Source organism: Echiichthys vipera (genome assembly GCF_963691815.1).
Source record: "Echiichthys vipera genome assembly, chromosome: 17".
NCBI lineage: Eukaryota > Metazoa > Chordata > Actinopteri > Perciformes > Trachinidae > Echiichthys > Echiichthys vipera.
This window is the reverse complement of record NC_139842.1, coordinates 11971729-11989545: the sequence shown is the minus strand read 5'-3', so window position 1 is coordinate 11989545 and position 17817 is coordinate 11971729. Positions and strand designations below refer to the sequence as shown.

The window sequence follows — 17817 nt, the reverse complement described above, 5'->3', positions numbered from 1 at the left end:
CCGTAGAAGAATAGGTTGTTAGGGTTTTATTTGACAGAGACTGACAAGACTGTCTAGCTTTAAGAGATCTGTTCCAACATGCACATGACAACACTGAACTTTTGATCCTCTGAAAACGCTGTTCAAATGAAAACAGTCACTCTCTCACTCATGATTATGTGTATACAAACACACAAGCTTTCACTTTGTTGTGCTTATAGACTGACTGAAGAGTTTATCATGTACACACACACAGTTGAGTACATCTCAGCTTTACACAATTTTTTGAAGCTCTGCACACGGATAAATGTTTTTAAATGTTAACGTGTTTGTTTGTTTTTCATCAGCATCAGTTGCACTTGTGTGCAAGATGGGACACACAGGATCTTTTGATATCTTGTTATCTCCGTTATCCTGTCACACTACGTATATGATGTTTTTTTTTTTCCAGGCATGTCTCTAAAAAGAAGTTAGGACACATGTCTCAATGTTTAAGTCCCTAGAACAAAATTTTCTTACTGGTAAAAAGCAATATTTCAGCAGATGTTTTTATTTATTATTTTTTTTGCTTACCAACTTCATTTCATATATGTAAATAAAAAGTGCTTCACTAGAAAGTTAAAAGTACTTCAGAAGTCTATAGTGTTACATTTATGATGTGGTTTTCTATATGTTTCCAGACTGAGATGAAGATCAAAGTTCTGGAGTCCAAGCACCAGGAGGAGAAACTGAAGATGCAGCAGAGACATGATGCAGATGTTGAAAAAGTAAGCAACAAAAAACTGAAAGGTAGTAAATACTCTACCAGCAGCAGCATTCCTCCAGCACATTCTAATTTCTGGCTCGGGATTGTAGCGTCCGAGAAAAAAAATCTTCCTAACGTAATTTTTCTTAGCATCATGCCACATTGCAATACATTTGTCTGTTTGGAAATGACAAAGTTATTAGTATTAGTTTTCATATTCATTACTTTGGCCTATAGAATCATCTTGTACAATCATAAATGCTTGTAAATGACCAGTAAACCAGCAGACCTAGTCTTTTCTAATTCAATTAGCCTACCACAGATACAGCACAGCCAACGGCAGACATTCATTTGGTTATAGTTTGACCTTGTTTATGTAGACTTTTTTTTTTTTTAAGTAAGATGCCCGGTTCCACTATTTAACAAATGAATCCTCACAGTTCCACTTCTATTGAGAAATAGCGCATAAAAAGAGTTTTGATCAATGACTTGATGATATCTCCTGGGGACATTGGACAGGCTGGTCTGTTAACTTGAGTGCTCATGGAAACTCGTAAACTTTGGTTACTCTGCCCATCATCGACTCTTAATTCCATTTGGTAGCTAATGAAAAGGAAAAGGAACAAGTCTCTCCTCTTATCATCACCCCATACCACAAATAATAAGCTCTTCAAAGCTCTGTCAGCTTGTGAAAATTGTTGTAAAGCTGGTTTATTTCACACTTGCTGCCCATCAGTTAGGCTGCAGATCAAGCACCTGGGATCTGTCACGTCCTCGGTGTGACTTTCCTTTGCTGCCACAGAAGCTTTTAATAAAAGGGAAAAAACACTCCAATTTTCTCTCCACTTTAAGATGCCCATTGCTTCTTTGGGTTTGACAAGAGACAGGATGACAGCTAGCTCTCTCCCCCCCTTCCTCGCTTTAATTACATACAGATTGCAAGTTATGTCCGGTTTAATTTCCTCAGAATTTTATCCAGTATTCCCTGTAATGGCTTCAAAGGGTAGTAATTCAGGGGTGCACTCTGACGAGCCTGATGGAAGGTAAGCAAGCTAGGTTTAGTTTTAATTAGTCCCCTTATGAATAATGTATCGGCTGCTGAAAGGCTATTGGTCATTGTAGAGAAGGATAATGAGAGAACAGGCCTGAGTTTTGTATGCTAATGGTTGCTGATCAGTACTGTGTACATTTCTAAAATATTTAATAACCTCAGGTGAAAAAGCACATCTTTATGTTTATAGATTAACACTAGACGACAATATATACCAGAAGACAATAGATGGTTGAGGGATAATTAATAACTGTATTTTGCTTTGAATACCATTGAGATTGAATTACATGTGTCTTGTTGTGGAATTAGTTTCTGTTTCTCCGTATGTACAGAGAGTACTCATGTTCTAACTATAGATTTTGTAGGTGTATTTTCTTCTCCAGTTCACTCTATTCACTGGTGATATTGGTTAAAGTCATGGACAGCCAGGCTGGATTCCCCCCTGCATTAGGATTCATTATAAAAGCCTAAAATGAGCATCCTAAAAGCAGTCATTTCCCACCTTCTAGTGCACTCTCCCTGGACCTGACACCATGTCACCGCTTCGCTCGTTGGACCCCCTAAAAAGACAACAATCTCTCTGGGCTGGCAAATTGGGGAAAAAATGGCTATCCCTAAATGTTTGGTGAACTTTGCTTCATCCTCCCCATCCTCCTTTCATCTCGCCCATCGTATTCACACAGAGAGGATGACAGGCTCAGCAACTAAGTGCACTTGGATAGAACAAAATTCTAGAAAGTTTTCTGGGCTTTGTTTGGGACTGTTCTTGATGGATAAATAACCACTTTCTGCCATTTTAGCCAGAAAAATCTGACCACTGTCTGTAGTTGGACTAGCTCATTTTGTTCTGCCTTGTTAATTGGATTGGGTAATACCATTATCAATTTTGCTTCAGAATAGGTTAAGATGAACATTGTAAGCAGATGATTGAATTATATTTTGCGATTATACTTCAGTATCATTAAAGTATATTTTTATAGGAAACTGTGGGCAGAAACCCACCCTTGTGCATTTGTTTACAACCTGTTAGAAAATGTACCTTCTACCACACCAGGAAGTAAACTCACTCTCAGACTAGTTGCATGATGTATAATATATGCGCATTAGGCAGTTGAGCCAGGGCACCTTCTTACTCAACATGGAGAGTGCTAGACTTTCTTGTATACTGGACCTCCAACTAATTGCACACAGATGGTAGCAGCAAGCAGATGCAGTTACCTCATCACACATTTTCACAGGTGGTTCACTCAGATGGCAGTTATCCTCCTTAGAATTAGATAGGTATGTGGAGGACGAGGTCTTGTCAGGTCATAAAGTGCATTAAGTATACAAAAATGTTCCATGTCCCTTTAAATAACATTTTAAATGTACAGTATATTTTGTTTTTGTCAAATGGTCATGCTTGAGAATAAAGGGCTGTTTTGTATCAGTGTTCACAAACATTACTGACGTAGAAATCCCTTGACATCATCAGAAAACATTAATTATTTACATTTAGTAGTAGTTTTTTAAGGCTGCTACTCAGTTTAACGGTGTCCTGTGGGGTTTTCTTGCAAACAAAGGTTTCAGTTTAAGTTCAGTATTTTTCTGGAGGCCGAACAAATGAAAAGATTTCCAAAATTCTTTTCTCAAAACTGTGAATGTGGCATAGTTTACATTAATGTTAACACCAAAACTACACAGAAAAACTTCCCACAGGTTGCCACGATGATAAACAGTGCCATAGTGCCAGGAAAATCCCTGAACAATAACCCTAAAACACCACGCATCCACTTACCAGTAAATATTTTTCATAGTTAAAATACAGTTCATACATATATAGATAGACAGAAACATTAAATGTACATAGTAGTCAAATATTTGGTTACCTTTGTTCAGCTTTAATGTCCTTGCTTTTAGCCTTATATCTATTTCTGTGTATATACATTTGACAGCTACCAAAAGCCAGAGTCAAATGTGTGCACATTTACTTAGCCATTAAAGCTGATTCTGATGTTTACTTGCTAGCAGACTTCTTCTTCCCTGACTTCTTCATTACTGACTTTCTTGGCATGTTACTGTACACCCACCTGTAGATCAGTGTAAAAATGTAAAACCATTGCCAGGAATGCACCAGTGTGAATATGCATGACCGACACCTACAAACATTGCTTCAGAGGGTGACTAGTGGTTAGAAACTCCACAGGGTACCTTAAGTGTGATTGCAGGTTCCAATGTTGTTTTTGGTAGTTATGTTCCCTTCTGTTTATATTTGGTTCATGATTGGTACCTTTTAAAGTTAAATGTGACTAAGGATCTTAAGCAATATGTCTAAACTTTGCATGGAAAATGTGTCTATTGATAGTATTTTGTTTATAGCTTTAATAGCTACTGGTGAAAGTAAAAAGCTGCAATAGACACTCTAACAAGAACCTTCATTATTTATGCAAGTAAGCCATTTTCTCAGCAGTAAAAAAAAAAAAAAAAGTTGAATATTCTCCAGTATATGTTAAAAACACTCTCCCCTTTCCCCCCTTAGATTCTGGACCGAAAGAATGGTGAGATTGAGGAGATGAAGAGCATGTACCGGGCCAAGCAGAAGGAATCAGAGGAGATGATCCGTAAGCTGGAGAAGAAAGGTGAGAGGTCACAGGATTGCAGGGTTAACTGGGAGGATGTTTATACTAGTGTCTCTGAACACTCAGTGTAAAAAGCCCAAAAAGATACAATTCCACAAGAGACTGCACTGGTGTAGAGTGATGTTCTCCAGCTGTGCAGCTCAATCTAAATTTTAATCACACAATGTGTGCCTTTTCTTCATTCTTAATTTCCTCTTCCTGTTCCAATCTCACTCCTCGTCCCTCCGCTCTTTGGTCTGTCTCTAAAAGCATTTGATGAGAAACATATAAACTTGGCAAAGAGAAACGCTACTGGCCATTTGATAGAAGCAATATCTTTATTGACATTGATTCACTGACAGCGCGTGCAAGCGTACATGCGTGCGCACGTGTGTGTCCGTCTGTGCACATACCCTGAGGCAAGGCCTGACAGCTCTTAGTGTGTTTGTGTATGTGCTCTTCCACAGTTCACAGTGTGGTGCGGGAATCCCAGGTCATCTGTGAGACCAAAGAGAAGCAGATTGCTGAGCTGAAGAAGATGTCGGATCAGAGCGCCGACTCCCTGAAAAACGAGTGGGAGAAGAAGGTATGAGGTAAAAGTTGAAGGGTTTGGATATTCTGCAGCCCAACCCCCTGTAAGCAGCCCTGAGCCAGAGGAAGACTGTTTGGTAGCATAACACTAGCAGACTTTACTGGAAGCAGACAGGCTCTGCTGCACTGTAAGAAAAAAATTTTACTCTTTCATGCTGTGCTTAAGTTAGTATGTTTTTTGGGGGGGGGTTTGCAGTGGTGAAGAATGAATACTCTCTGCCCTGAGTAAATTGTGTTTTCGCTCCTGTTAGCTCTAACTAACTGAGCTGTTGGAGCTCAATAAGATCCTAATGAAATTTCCACTCATCTCTTCAGGGTCACTTAGCGTGTAATGAGAAACAATTCTCCGATGTAATGAAAAAAATAAAACCTACTTCACCATATAAATAATGATTATTCCCCTTGAATAAGCAAGATATTACATGCCTAAAGAAACTGATTTCATGAAAGGGGAAAGAGACACTGGTGAAAAGAAATAACGCAAAGTAGTCGTGGAAATACAGGGAGAAACATCTGGGACTGATATGTAGTTATCCTGTGCCCTTTCAGCTGCATGCTGCTGTGACAGAGATGGAACAGGATAAGTTTGAATTGCAGAAGAAACACACTGAGAACATCCAGGAGCTGCTGGAGGACACCAACCTCAGGCTGGCTAAGATGGAGGCTGAGTATAATGCTCGATCACAGGTGACTGTGAGTACAGGAAAAGGCGCTTGTGTACATATTTAGGATTTAGATATAGATCAACCTGAAGGAAAGCTTAGTGTTGTCAACACCATGTATTCTTTACAGCTGTTTTATGTGTACAAGACAACTTTGGGGTAACAGTTAGAACATTTTTTACTTTACCCACATCTCCTGTAACATATTTTTACCTTGGATTAGAATGTTTTTGTTTATTCCATCCGTCTGTGATCGTGACTTTATACCAAAAGGAATGAGCATAAGAGTAGCTTTAGACCGAGCATTCCCTTGCTGCTGTTTAGGAGTTTCCTCTTAAACAGCAGCAGGAGATTCAAGTGTTCAGGCACTTCATGTGGGCAGATTATTTTATGCAAACAAAAAGGATTCTGGGTGACAAGATTGGTGCATTCTTGCATAAAATTCTTGCCTTGTTAAGCTCTAAGGAAAGCCTATACACGGCCATATCTCTAATGATAGAATAGTGACCCGCTCAAATGAAGAGAGACTTCTTGTAACCTCTTGGCGAGAATGACCGGCATATCTTACTGCTGTCATCTTTATCAAGGTATTTGATCCAGGTGTGTATTAAATCTTCCGCATGTAAATGGTTGTGCATGCACACATACATACACACACCTCCAAAAGCTGCACTTTCTTTGATGTCATATGAAAGAACTTTGGTTTGAAGCGGTATCGTGCACATTACATAAATGGGGATCATCAACACCAGAGGCCAGTCCAATACACTGCTTCATAAATAGCATTGTTATCAGTATCAGCATTTGTGGGCTCTCATACATATCAAACATACACACATATTGCTTCTGGCCTTAATCTGTCAGCAGGTCCACATTTAAGAGGCATCAAACACTGGACAGTGCAGGGCCTGTGGTAAAGCCCCTTATTTAATAATTAAGGACAGACAAGGCCTTAAAGAATGAAAAGAGCTCTCTGTCCTTGTAAATTAGCTGCTCTACTGCTTTGAGTTTGGGCTGACCTTCACACACATACACACATGCCCTGTGTAGGAAGTTCAAAGCAGACTTTATCTCAGAAGAGGTATTAGAGCACCCTTGTTTTGTGGTTGGTGTCTCTAAGCTTAAATCTTTAGAATCCATGTTGTCCTGTTTTTGAGTATAAAACTTTCAAGACATCAGACAGAAGACCTGAGTTTTCCCAATATGCAGACATTTTGTGCTCGTAGAATATTCAATCGTCAACACCTTCGACCCACTACCTACAGTATCTGGTGTGTACACTTAATACTACATGTCTATCAGGCCACCACTCACTCTGCTGGGGGATATGTAGCTGCTAATCAAAAGTTCATTCCCAGGACACAATGTGAAAAGTTCACCCAGTTTACATTTAAAGCATGCAAGCCAAGACAAACTCAGGTTGATGATTAATTTTCATTCAAATACAGCGTACTGGATCTGGTGTAATAACAGTGAAATGAAGAATGTTCATCTGCCCAACGCTACCTGGTTGGACTTCTTTCCAATGCAGATCAAAGCTCTCACAAGCGGCTTATAGATATGTCAGGTGTTATTATTTTTGGATGCTATCTGTGCACAGGGCAGAGCAGACACAGTGACTGAGTAGGTGTTTGAAAAGAAAGACAAGCCGCTATCTGCAAAGGTATTGCACCATTCAAACATTTGACCATGCATGTTTGTATCCAAATGACTGATAACAGAGATAAATATGGTCTTGTGGTTGGAGATGAACTAGCAGAAATAACCCTTTCCTTTGTACCTCTGATATTTTGTGGATTGTTGAGCTAGTATTTTCGTATACTCCTGTAAGAATTGAGTACACAACACATGAGAAGTACCGAGTATTTTGTCATGTTATTAGGGACAATAGTGCAAAATATAAACTCAAAATATTCAGTAGTTTTTCTTAGAAATTTGTGGTAATATGTGCCTGTTATCATCAATTAGATGACGTAATTGTGTACCATGATATCTCAATGTGATCTCATCACGATACAATTCCATTGAAAAACAATAAACGTTAATATCAAATTATCGCCCAGCCCTAGTCACGGCTATACTATATATTGGTAGAAAGTACAGCTATAGTACCATTAGTCATTCCCTCGCTGTAATGACAGCACGGACATGCCAAGAATGCAGATGTGGAAAACACCAAAAACGCTGACCAATCAGCAGACATGTGATGGGGAAAAATTTTAGTGGGTGAATGCAGGTTTATTCAGACGGACAGTATGAGAAAAATAATGTGGGGGTTTTTTTTGTTTATTTTTTTTTATATTAAAACATGTAAACACATTCTAGAAACCCAAGCATGAACCTGAAAATGAGCATACCATTCCCACCTTTAAAGTCAATAGTGTCTTAAAGTGGTATTAACCTTAGAAAAATATTATGTGCATCCCCAGTATTATTAGTAGTAAACAAACTTGCAGGAGTAAGTCCACAGTCTACTCCGTCTCCCTTTCTTATGTCTTCTTTCAGACTCTCTCCTCCCCTTGCTGCCGTTCCTCTCACACTAGAGTTCGAAACACAACATGCTTTTGTACACACAGCCTTGGGAGATGAGTGATGCAGGCTGTCTCCTAGTTTCTGGCCTCAGTTCTGATACAAAAACTATCCATCCATCACTCTGTATGACTTTTTTTGTTGCAAATTACATGTTTCTTTTTTCCATCTTCAAAGACTTTATCACTTCTAAATCTCTGAAGGGGAGCAGAGCTCATAACATAGCTTATGTAGTCTCCTCTTCACACCTTGTAATTCTCCTTCTAAAACACCTAATTAGGGGACGTAATTTGCTCCCTCTGAGTGTGTCCAGGTGTGCCCATTCCAGCCTCAGCTCTCTGGCAGGAGATGAGAAGAAGCACCTCTCCATACTAAGTGTCAGCACGCGTCCCAGCACAACACAGGCCCCTTGTTCTTCTTCTTTGCGCCCTATGCTGCTAACACAAAGGCAACAATTTCTCTCACCAGCCTCACAGAGCGCCACTCTCGTACTCTTTTCAAACACACTGCTCTCTCCTCTCCCGTCGTTCTACCTCCTGTCATCGCCAGCTTCTGTCATCGTCTAGATTGACTAGCACGCTTCATCTTTAATCAGCGCCCCGTCATCCTCTTTAACAGCCTGCCCACACTGCATTCCACGTTGTCACAAGAGCACACACAGACACACATGCACATACTGGGGGACAGTATGCAGAAAAGGGACGTTTCTTTTCATTAAATCGCTGCCGGAAGAAGCTGACAACTTTGATCGTTGTCTTTGTTGAAAATTTCAATCCCGATTGAGGTTCTGACATTTATTAGTGAAATAGCTCAACAGGGCTGAGATTACATTATTACACTTTACAACGACACTAACACAAATGATTAGTTAGATTGTTCAGATGAATGTAAGGCAGGTTTAAGTTTAAAGTAGTACTCCATAAGATTTGAGATACCCTGTTTCTAGCAGCCTCTGTGGCGGTAAAATATAATTGCAGGCAATCCTGTTCTTTCAGAGCCCTCCATCTTGTCATGGTCACTATGTGTGTTGACTTTTTTTTGTTGTTCTTTTGTAAATTTTCTCTCTATCTCTATTTCCAGTCCATCCCCTATTTGTTACCCTCTTAAATCCACACACACGTTTCTATTATACATCTGTCCTTACTACAAGCATAGACTATATAAAAAATCCATGTAGCCTCTCCGTCGAGCATTTATGATATATGATTTAAACTGATGGTCAACACAGTACCATAACATGGGGGTCAATGAGAAATTGCTCTATTGTGCAAACTACTCCTAGTGGACACTCGGAGAACTGCAGTTTTTTGGCACTTCGGTATTGGATCAACCAGGAAGTCGCTGTGGTGGGGGCTTGACTACAAGCCTGAAACAGAAGTTGGAATTTCTGAATTACGATTACAGGTGAATGCAGCATAACTGTTGGTGAAGATCTGGGCCGACAGACCTACCGCTGTCAGCAGCGTCACTATTATGGCGGATTATCTAAATCTAGCCCAGGAATGTCACCACAGACACAGATATTGAAATACTCTGCAAAATAATAGAAGTGCTTTCATTAGGGGGTCATATGATAAATCACCATTGTTTTAACTCACTCTTTGATATATATTAACTTAAAAGGCAATTAAATATATGGAAATCTTACAGAGTACAACTTTCTTGTACATTAAAAGTGTCTCTGCAAAAAAATTCTAAAACTCCACTGTGTTCCTTTTAAGCAGTTGAGACTTAAATACTCCTGTTACAGTTGGTATTTACTAACCCAGCCAAGGTCCCATACAGGAAAATGACCTTGTGCTGCCTGTGTTGTGATGGGTTGATCCAAATGTCAAAATTCGGGGCAATAAGGGGAAACAGTAGTTTGGAGTTACAGCTCTAGAAACCTTTCAGCAGTTTCTGCTGCAGTTGAGCTTTTATAGACTGGATGCAATATTTTCACTTGATAAGATCTTTCCCTGTGTAGCATTGAAAGGGGTTCTGCTGGTTTGGTACAGTTTGTATAGAGAAGATGTTTTTGATGACTCACATCTTTGGAGAATACCAGTGCAAAACAGTCTATTCTAAGTCCAACCTTAGCTTTAGATTTATAAATAACCTAAGTAGTCAATATCTATAATTTATGAGTCTTTAACTTCAAATAGTTTACAAAATATTTTATGGAATCAAGAATGAAAGCAGAGACGTGATCAGCTACATTGTTAGCCACATTCTTCCATATTTCTGTGCTTGACTTCAGTATGTGATCATGCAGTCCATGCAGTCCTCTGACACATGACATCTCAGGCTAGTGCCTTTAGTGGTTTAAGTTGTTTGATTTAGTGTTTTCTGTGTGTGCTTGTGGTTCAGGAGCAAACGGTGCATGAGCTGGAGCTGCGGGTGAAACAGCTGTCGGTTGAGGTGGAGAAGGGCAACACGCTGCGTCAGAGGGTGACACAGGAGAAGGCCCAGTTGGAGATCCACATCGCATCCATCAGCGCTGAACTGCATGAGGCCAACAAGCGGTATATACTCTTTATTAGAAAATATCTGCTTCAGGTCTTAAGGACTAACACTTTACTATCAAGATGCATGTACTGTTAGTTGCCAGAAATCCTTTAAATGTGCTGAGACAAAACTAGAGCAACAGGAAGAAAGGACTCATGTTATTATTGGATTTGTGATGTTAGGAGAGGTGCGGGTCAGTGTATGTGTTAACTGTCCTGTCATGCTCTTTAACTGTCCACAGAAGTATGGTTCTGCAGAAGGAGAAGGAGCAGCAGAGTGATCAGCATGAGCAGAGTGTGCAGAAGCTCCAAGCCAAACACGAGACTGACATAAGCCACTTACATCAGGAACATGCTCTCTCTGCTGCTAAGGTCCACTTTACATGGTTCTCCATCCCAGCCTCCTAAATTTACAGTTAATTGATGCAAAATGCATAATCATGTACCTAAAAAAATTTTTTTTTAACCAATATCCTTTCCGTTTCTCTCTTCCAGGCCTCTGAAGTGATGGAGGACATGGAGAAAACTGTAGCTGTCCTCAAACAACAGCTCCTGGACAGTGAACATCGAAGACACCAACAATTCAGGGTATGGTTTGGATTGTGATCAGGGTGTGTGCATGTTTTAATGTGTATATGTGCACATGCCTAGATATAAATGACATGCATCTTTTCTTTTAGTCACTGTAGTAATACCAGCTATAACAATGCATAAAGGTCCTATATAATGTGCATTTTTAGAAGTCCTGAAGGCTCATTTAAAGGTGCAGTTTGTGCATACCGGCTGTGTGAATTTCTCTGTGGATTGAGCATTTTGATACTTTCATAGTATTTCTATAGCACCTCAACCTGCTTCATAATCAAAGAAGACATGGAAATGTCACTTTTTACAATATGGGACCTTTAAGGTTAGAAAGGATTTGTCTTTGTGTAATGTGTTGCAATATCACCTCTGCCACACAGTATCATTTCAACTCTGTTTCCTTTCAGGATCAAGAGATGAAGTTTCACCAGGAAAAAGATGATGTGCAGATCAACTTTGAGAAAAAGGTAGTGTGTACTTCAGGAAAACTGATCCACTGAGCTCCATAGCTTTTGTCGTTGCATTAAAACAGCCCTGGACAAAGTTATTACGGTCAAGTGGAGATCAAAGACTGGAGTCACATGTTCCTTTTTGGTTCCCCTTACTTTAAGATTTTATGTCTGGTCTCGTAAAATCGGAGTTGTGATTAACAGGTAGATGAAGGACTCGGAAGAGAAGAAAGGAGGATGGAAAATGTATAATTTAGCCTAAGAGTTATCAAGCAAAAGAAGTTGGGAGTTATAAGCAAATACTTGTAGAGTCACTGTGCAAAAGAAGACATTATAAAGGAACATTTTCTGTCTGAAGCATGCAATTGTATGCAGGCCTTTACTTAATTGCCTTTACTTTTGAGAACCTCTTCAAAGCCATAGAGCAGCTGTAAACCATAGAGTGAAGAGACCATTGTTAACGATCTGAGCTTGACCAGACCGGTCCAAGCCAGACTTCTTAAGCGAAAGTCAGGTTTTAAAGACCTGCTGCACCTGGGTCATCTTCAAAGTGCCACAGTTATGTGTGCTCGTGGCAGGCTGGCATACCCAGAGATGGGCCCCTCTGGCTGATACACCTGCAAGAACTTAGTAGGCTATTGTGCACTTCTTTCAGGGTCAGAGAAAATTTAAATTAAACCTCTCTGAAAGTAAGGCAGTTTGGTTTTGATGTTTTCTTCACACAGTCTTTTTTTTTTATCCTGTCCTTGTAGTAAACCTGTATTTTTTTCCCCACCTCCCTACTTTTGGACGTGACAGGAGATATAAACAATCAAAGACAGAGGAGTCAGTCGTCCATTTTTCCCTTCTCTTTCCCCCTGGAAATATTCTTCTTTCCACTCCTCAGGAATGGTAAATGAGACACGTGAAGGAGGCCAGAGTACTATATCTGGACATAAGAAGGGCCCATATGGCTGCCACAGATCCAGAGTGAGAGGCCCTCTATGTAGGTAGATACGTATGCTCAGATGTAACTTTTGATGGGCTGATAGAGAGAAGAGACAAGACCAGATGCTCAAGGTCACACAGGCAGAAGAGTTTTGTTGAGTGATGTTTGATGGTGTCTGCTTTTGCACTCACTTACACCCCTCTCTTGCTCGCTCTTGTGTTCTCGCTCTCTTGCTCACTCGCTTTTACTCTCTCTCCCTCTCAGGTTTTGGCAATCCACAGTGAAGCTGAGAAAGAGAGAACAGAGGCTAAGAGGAAGATAGCCAAACTAGAAGATGCACTCAGGTACAGTGTGAAAGGCTACAATGTGTACAATGTCAATGTTGAATCTTGAATCTGAAAACATATTTTATTTAGTACTGATTTCAGAGTTAGCATCCACAATTGCTATATTATTTCCTGTTATTGCATTTTGGACCAATGCAGCAAACAGCACACCATTGCATCCCCTCAACATTAGGACTCATATAGCCCAAGTCTGAATACAAATAGCTATACACTTTACTGTATATATTATCACTTATGTAGAGTTTACACAGTAATCCCATTAGTGAGCTCTAAAATCACCTATGTATTAGTTTGTTTGTGTGGTCCTTCTTTCGTTCTTGGCCAAGTGTGACATAATGGTCTAAGGCCCACCATCAGCATGTCAACCGTGTGTGTGTTTTGTGTGCAAATATGTGCCATCAACATAGTTTGCAAACTGAATCCTATAGATATATTAGAACTGAATACAGTCAGGGAGCATTTTGGGCAAGATATGTATTTGTGTGTATGTGTGTGCAATGGCAACACTGCACAAACCTGGTCATCATCTACAAATATCATCAAAACACAAACACAGCAATAGAGCCCAGGGTTATTCAACATGTTTATGGACAAATGTTCGGCTTTATTACAGTTTGGACTGAAAGTGCCCCCCTTGGTCATGAAATTTCCAACATACATATTGCTAGTGGAGCTTTTATTTCTATTATTAGTATCACACATTTGAGCCATGACTTTTTGGCTTGAAACTTTATTAGAGAGTTGTTGATGTCTACTGACTCGAGTCTTTGATCATACTAACAGTGTGTATGAATTCCGATCTAAGGTGGAGTTTGGCTTTAATAAGCCAACCTCACTCCCTTTTGATCTTTTTTATAACTGTGAGTAGTACTGGTAGACTCGGGAGCCTGGTAACTTTGGTGAGAGATCATACAGATCAGAGCTTCACATGTGATAAGCATTTGTGTTGTCTTGAACAAAAAGTGCAAACTTAATCCTGCTCTATAAATCAACCAGTCTCTACACAAACAAACTGATAACCATATGAGGAAAATACCATGTTACTGAAAATGTAACACATGATACAGATTCTTCTTTTTTTTTTTTAAACTAAAAAAAAACTTTCATACAATTATCACCCAACTCTACAGTAGCTGGTGAACATATTGGATCATTTAGCAGCTAAGGAGACCAGACCAGAGATAGAATGAGAAAAAACACATCTCCAACTGAATGAAGCTTTCTGTCTTCTTAATGTTTAGATTAATAAGCAAATGCTTCCTTGCATGCGTACCATGACAACTTTATAATGTCAAAAACAAAATCAATTCATGATGCTTTAAAGTAGGTTTATAACCCAGTTTCACAGCAGACGTTTTCACTTATAGGTGTTATTATTGATAGTAACAATGGATCAGTTCCACTAAATCTGCGGTAGGTAAAATAAAAAAAGCATTTTAAGTAGAGTGTGTTCTCTCGGTAGAGCTTTCCGTCTCTGATCCCTGTCCTGAGCCCCTCCAACAAAAACTATCGAGTTTTAGTCATTCATTTCAACATTTCTCTCCATCTCTGAAGTGCTTTGCCGATAATGACACATGTTTTATTCTATTGAATAAAGTCTATGGTAGCATCTCATAGATGGAGAAAAATTTGGAATTAATGGACCAGCTTCTACAAAACCTTGAAGCTGTTCTCATGGCGAAGCTACGGTTAGTCTTTGGCCTACCATCGACAAATACTGGCTTGTCTGTCACATTTACATATCCTCATGCACCTCCTCTGGTGACCTTGTCAGACAACAGCAGTCGGTGGTGCCCTTGCTTCAGCCTCTTGTCCTTGTAGCAGGGTAACGGCATCCAAACAGAGACCGGAGGCAGTGTGAGAGGAAATGTAAACACAGCAGTTGAGCCAGGCTGCTAGCAGCAGATCACCTCTCCGGACTGCTTTCACAGCATATGTCCCCTCCCTGAACAATAAGCTAGACTAACGTTACATTTTCACATAACTTTGTTCCTCTATTTACTGTACTGCACCGTATATATAGAAGGATGACAATAAAGTCTCTTATCTGCTAGTTTGGCCTTGAACTAGTTGCCGTTGTGAACCATTGCCTACGTTTAACTGCAGAACTGTCACCCAAGTGCACGCACATCTGCTTTTATGAACTACACAAGCACACTCTGACAATCCACACTTCAAGAGACTCCAACCAACCCACCAGCCAGTTAGTAAATTCCACTGGGTTCTTAATCCCACACAGGGCAACATTGTTCAAGCAGATTACATATTCCCTTTGCAAAACTAGAATGTGTTCTGCAGAATTAAACATAACGCCCATTCAACAACCTCAGCTCCAGCTTCAGCCATGCATAGCCAAGGCCAGTCACAGTGCCATCACCCCCCTTGAGAGGTTTTCAACTGTTTGTCACAATATAATAGAAACCCAGAGGCAGTGGATTAAAAAGAATGGGTTGAGTGTGGCTGTATTTGCTTCTTTCTTTGGTCATAATCAATAGCCCAAGGCAATTTGTGTCTTAGCCAAACAGTTTTGAAGTGGCCTTTAAAAACAAGGATAAATCATTTTTGTGAATGATAAATTGTATTATGCTGTAGGACATTGTTATTATTACTGCTACTCCTACTACTCCTTTACGTTTCTGTCAGTATGAAAGAAAATGAAAAATATTTTTTAGCGTTAAGATCGCAAAGGGACATTGATGGTTTTGCGGGCTTATTGTTTGCACTTGTCATTGTCAGCCCGGCAACAGAGGACAAGCTTAAACAGCAGACAGATCAGTTTGTGCATAAATTGTTGTTAGTATCAGTAACGAGCCAGTCATTCCCTCGTTTAGTGTTAAACACTGAGAAACGGCAAGTGCCCCATCAGGCTCTCAGCTAATTAAGTACTCAGGCTGCACACACACACATACACACATGAGCAGTGTAATGTCTACCTGCCTGCTGTCGTGGCAACATTGACGGCCTTTAAAGGCGATCAAGGAGAACTTCAAAGTAAAAGCAAGACCGCACGTAGGGTTGTGTGTGTGTGTGTGTGTGAGGATGGGAGGATAGATGATGAAATTATACAAGAAGAACTGCTCAACATGCTTTTAATGTACCAGATACTGTGTGGTATGTGCACTGTGTTATGTGTTTGTTTCACACAATCTTCTGTTAAAAGCACATCAGCATATACCTATTAATAACCATTTTGATATTTTATTTCTTCAACAGTTGATGATAAATGTGTTTGCAGTTGTGATAATTGTTGTCCGTATGTATCATATAAAGTTGTTATGCACATTCCCTCTCATTGGTTTACACCCACACTTACTTTCTAGTATAAAAAGGAAAAATCACCCTGTCCTGCCATGCAAATAAGCATTGCTGCGTCAAGTTGAGTTCCAGGTCTGTGTTACTATAGCAACAACAACAGAAAAGCATTACAAAGCTGTGCAGAGAACAAGTTTCTCTCCTCTTCTTTCATCCCAATGTGCCTCAGATCATTACAGGGCATTAGCATAGATATGGAGAGATGCGCCACAGAGGTGGGAAAAAAGGAGGAGAGGGAGCTCATCTGGGGAACAGCTTGCCTGCTTTTGCAACAGTGACCTCCAAATCACAATTTGAAAATATAAAATCACCAGAATGTCTTAAGTAGAAAAGATAAACAGGTGGTTTATTTCTAGATCATGCTCTCCCTCATACCATTCCAGTCCACCTTCCTGCTGCTTGGCACCCAACTGGCTTTATCAAAACCATGTGCCTGCTAAGGTGTGGTGCAGGGCTGTAGCAACTCTGGCTGTCTCTCAGCAGCAACTTCTGCTCAGTTTGATCATTTACAGTCTTGAGTGGCAGAGGCAGCATCTACTTTAAGGCAATGTAGGGAAAGCATGCTCGCCTTTATGAGAGGCTACACACTGGCTGTTCAGACCTGTGCATACACTCATGCTGTCATGGATGGGATGTGAAATGGTGTGTAGAATTCACAGCAACTCTTTTTCTTTCAGTCATAATCCAATTCATCCCTATTTAAAGTTTCTTGTTTTTCTACTATTGTTTCAATTTAATGACTTTTGTGTACATAAACCCCGCCACCAAGCTGTTGTCTGATATAGTAATCAGCTCTCTTACTTTGGGACGGTATTAATTGTGTGTTCGTGTCTGTCTTGATCTATGTGTCATTCTTTCTGCATGCACGCCCACAAACATGCTTGCCTGAGATAGTGCCCCCTCTTCTCTTAAAGGTGTAGGATGCGCACACTATGCTCTTTCATGTTATTTTGTGTGTGTACACATGCATACCATACATCTGTGTGTGTCTCTTGAAGTGGTCTTATCTTGCTCAGCATTCCTCTCCCATGACAGGAGAGATGGAGGGAAGCAGGAGTGGTAGTGGTGTTGTTGGTCCAGAGAGGGACCAAAGGTAGCTGAGGCTGTTCAGCCTGAAACCCCAGTTAGTATTGAGGTGCAGAAGCAGGTGGAGGTATTGATCCTGAATATTGAAATGCTTCACCGGGGCTCAATATTTACTCCCATGGCAACTGCATTGAAAGGGAAGAATTGAGATGGGTTAAGCGCCAGTTCGATGCCACAGCCCTGACAAAAAGAAAATTTTCTAGAGCTCTTTAACTGGGTCCTATAGCCAAGGATTTCAGAGATAAGGACAGTTCATCCTCAGATACTGTTGCTTGTTTTATATTAAATGAACTTATGTGAAGTTAAATTAAATCCCCCCCCAAAACAAGGAACTAAGATATCAACAATTAAAGCAGTTTGTTGGCTCAGAGTGAATAGGGGTGTCGTGCTTAGCTTATTATCTGCTATCATTGCAGGAATGGTAATGGAGCAAGTCTAGGCGGTGTTTCTTGAGTCTTTGTGAGTTATTCAAT

At 40.1% G+C, this 17817-nt stretch overlaps 1 protein-coding gene across 1 annotated transcript in view; it reads left to right on the top strand.

The window, feature by feature from the left end:
- The window catches only part of cep112 (centrosomal protein 112), a gene marked incomplete at both ends in the record, with an annotated part of 99215 nt that overhangs the window by 17734 nt on the left and 63664 nt on the right, over positions 1 to 17817 (top strand). Inside the window, 9 exons of the mRNA XM_083931855.1 lie at positions 660 to 746; positions 4294 to 4393; positions 4840 to 4958; positions 5513 to 5656; positions 10504 to 10658; positions 10883 to 11012; positions 11136 to 11228; positions 11630 to 11689; positions 12864 to 12943. Of these exons, the coding sequence (XP_083787981.1) occupies positions 660 to 746; positions 4294 to 4393; positions 4840 to 4958; positions 5513 to 5656; positions 10504 to 10658; positions 10883 to 11012; positions 11136 to 11228; positions 11630 to 11689; positions 12864 to 12943 (968 nt within the window). The remainder of the gene's footprint in view (positions 1 to 659; positions 747 to 4293; positions 4394 to 4839; positions 4959 to 5512; positions 5657 to 10503; positions 10659 to 10882; positions 11013 to 11135; positions 11229 to 11629; positions 11690 to 12863; positions 12944 to 17817) is intronic.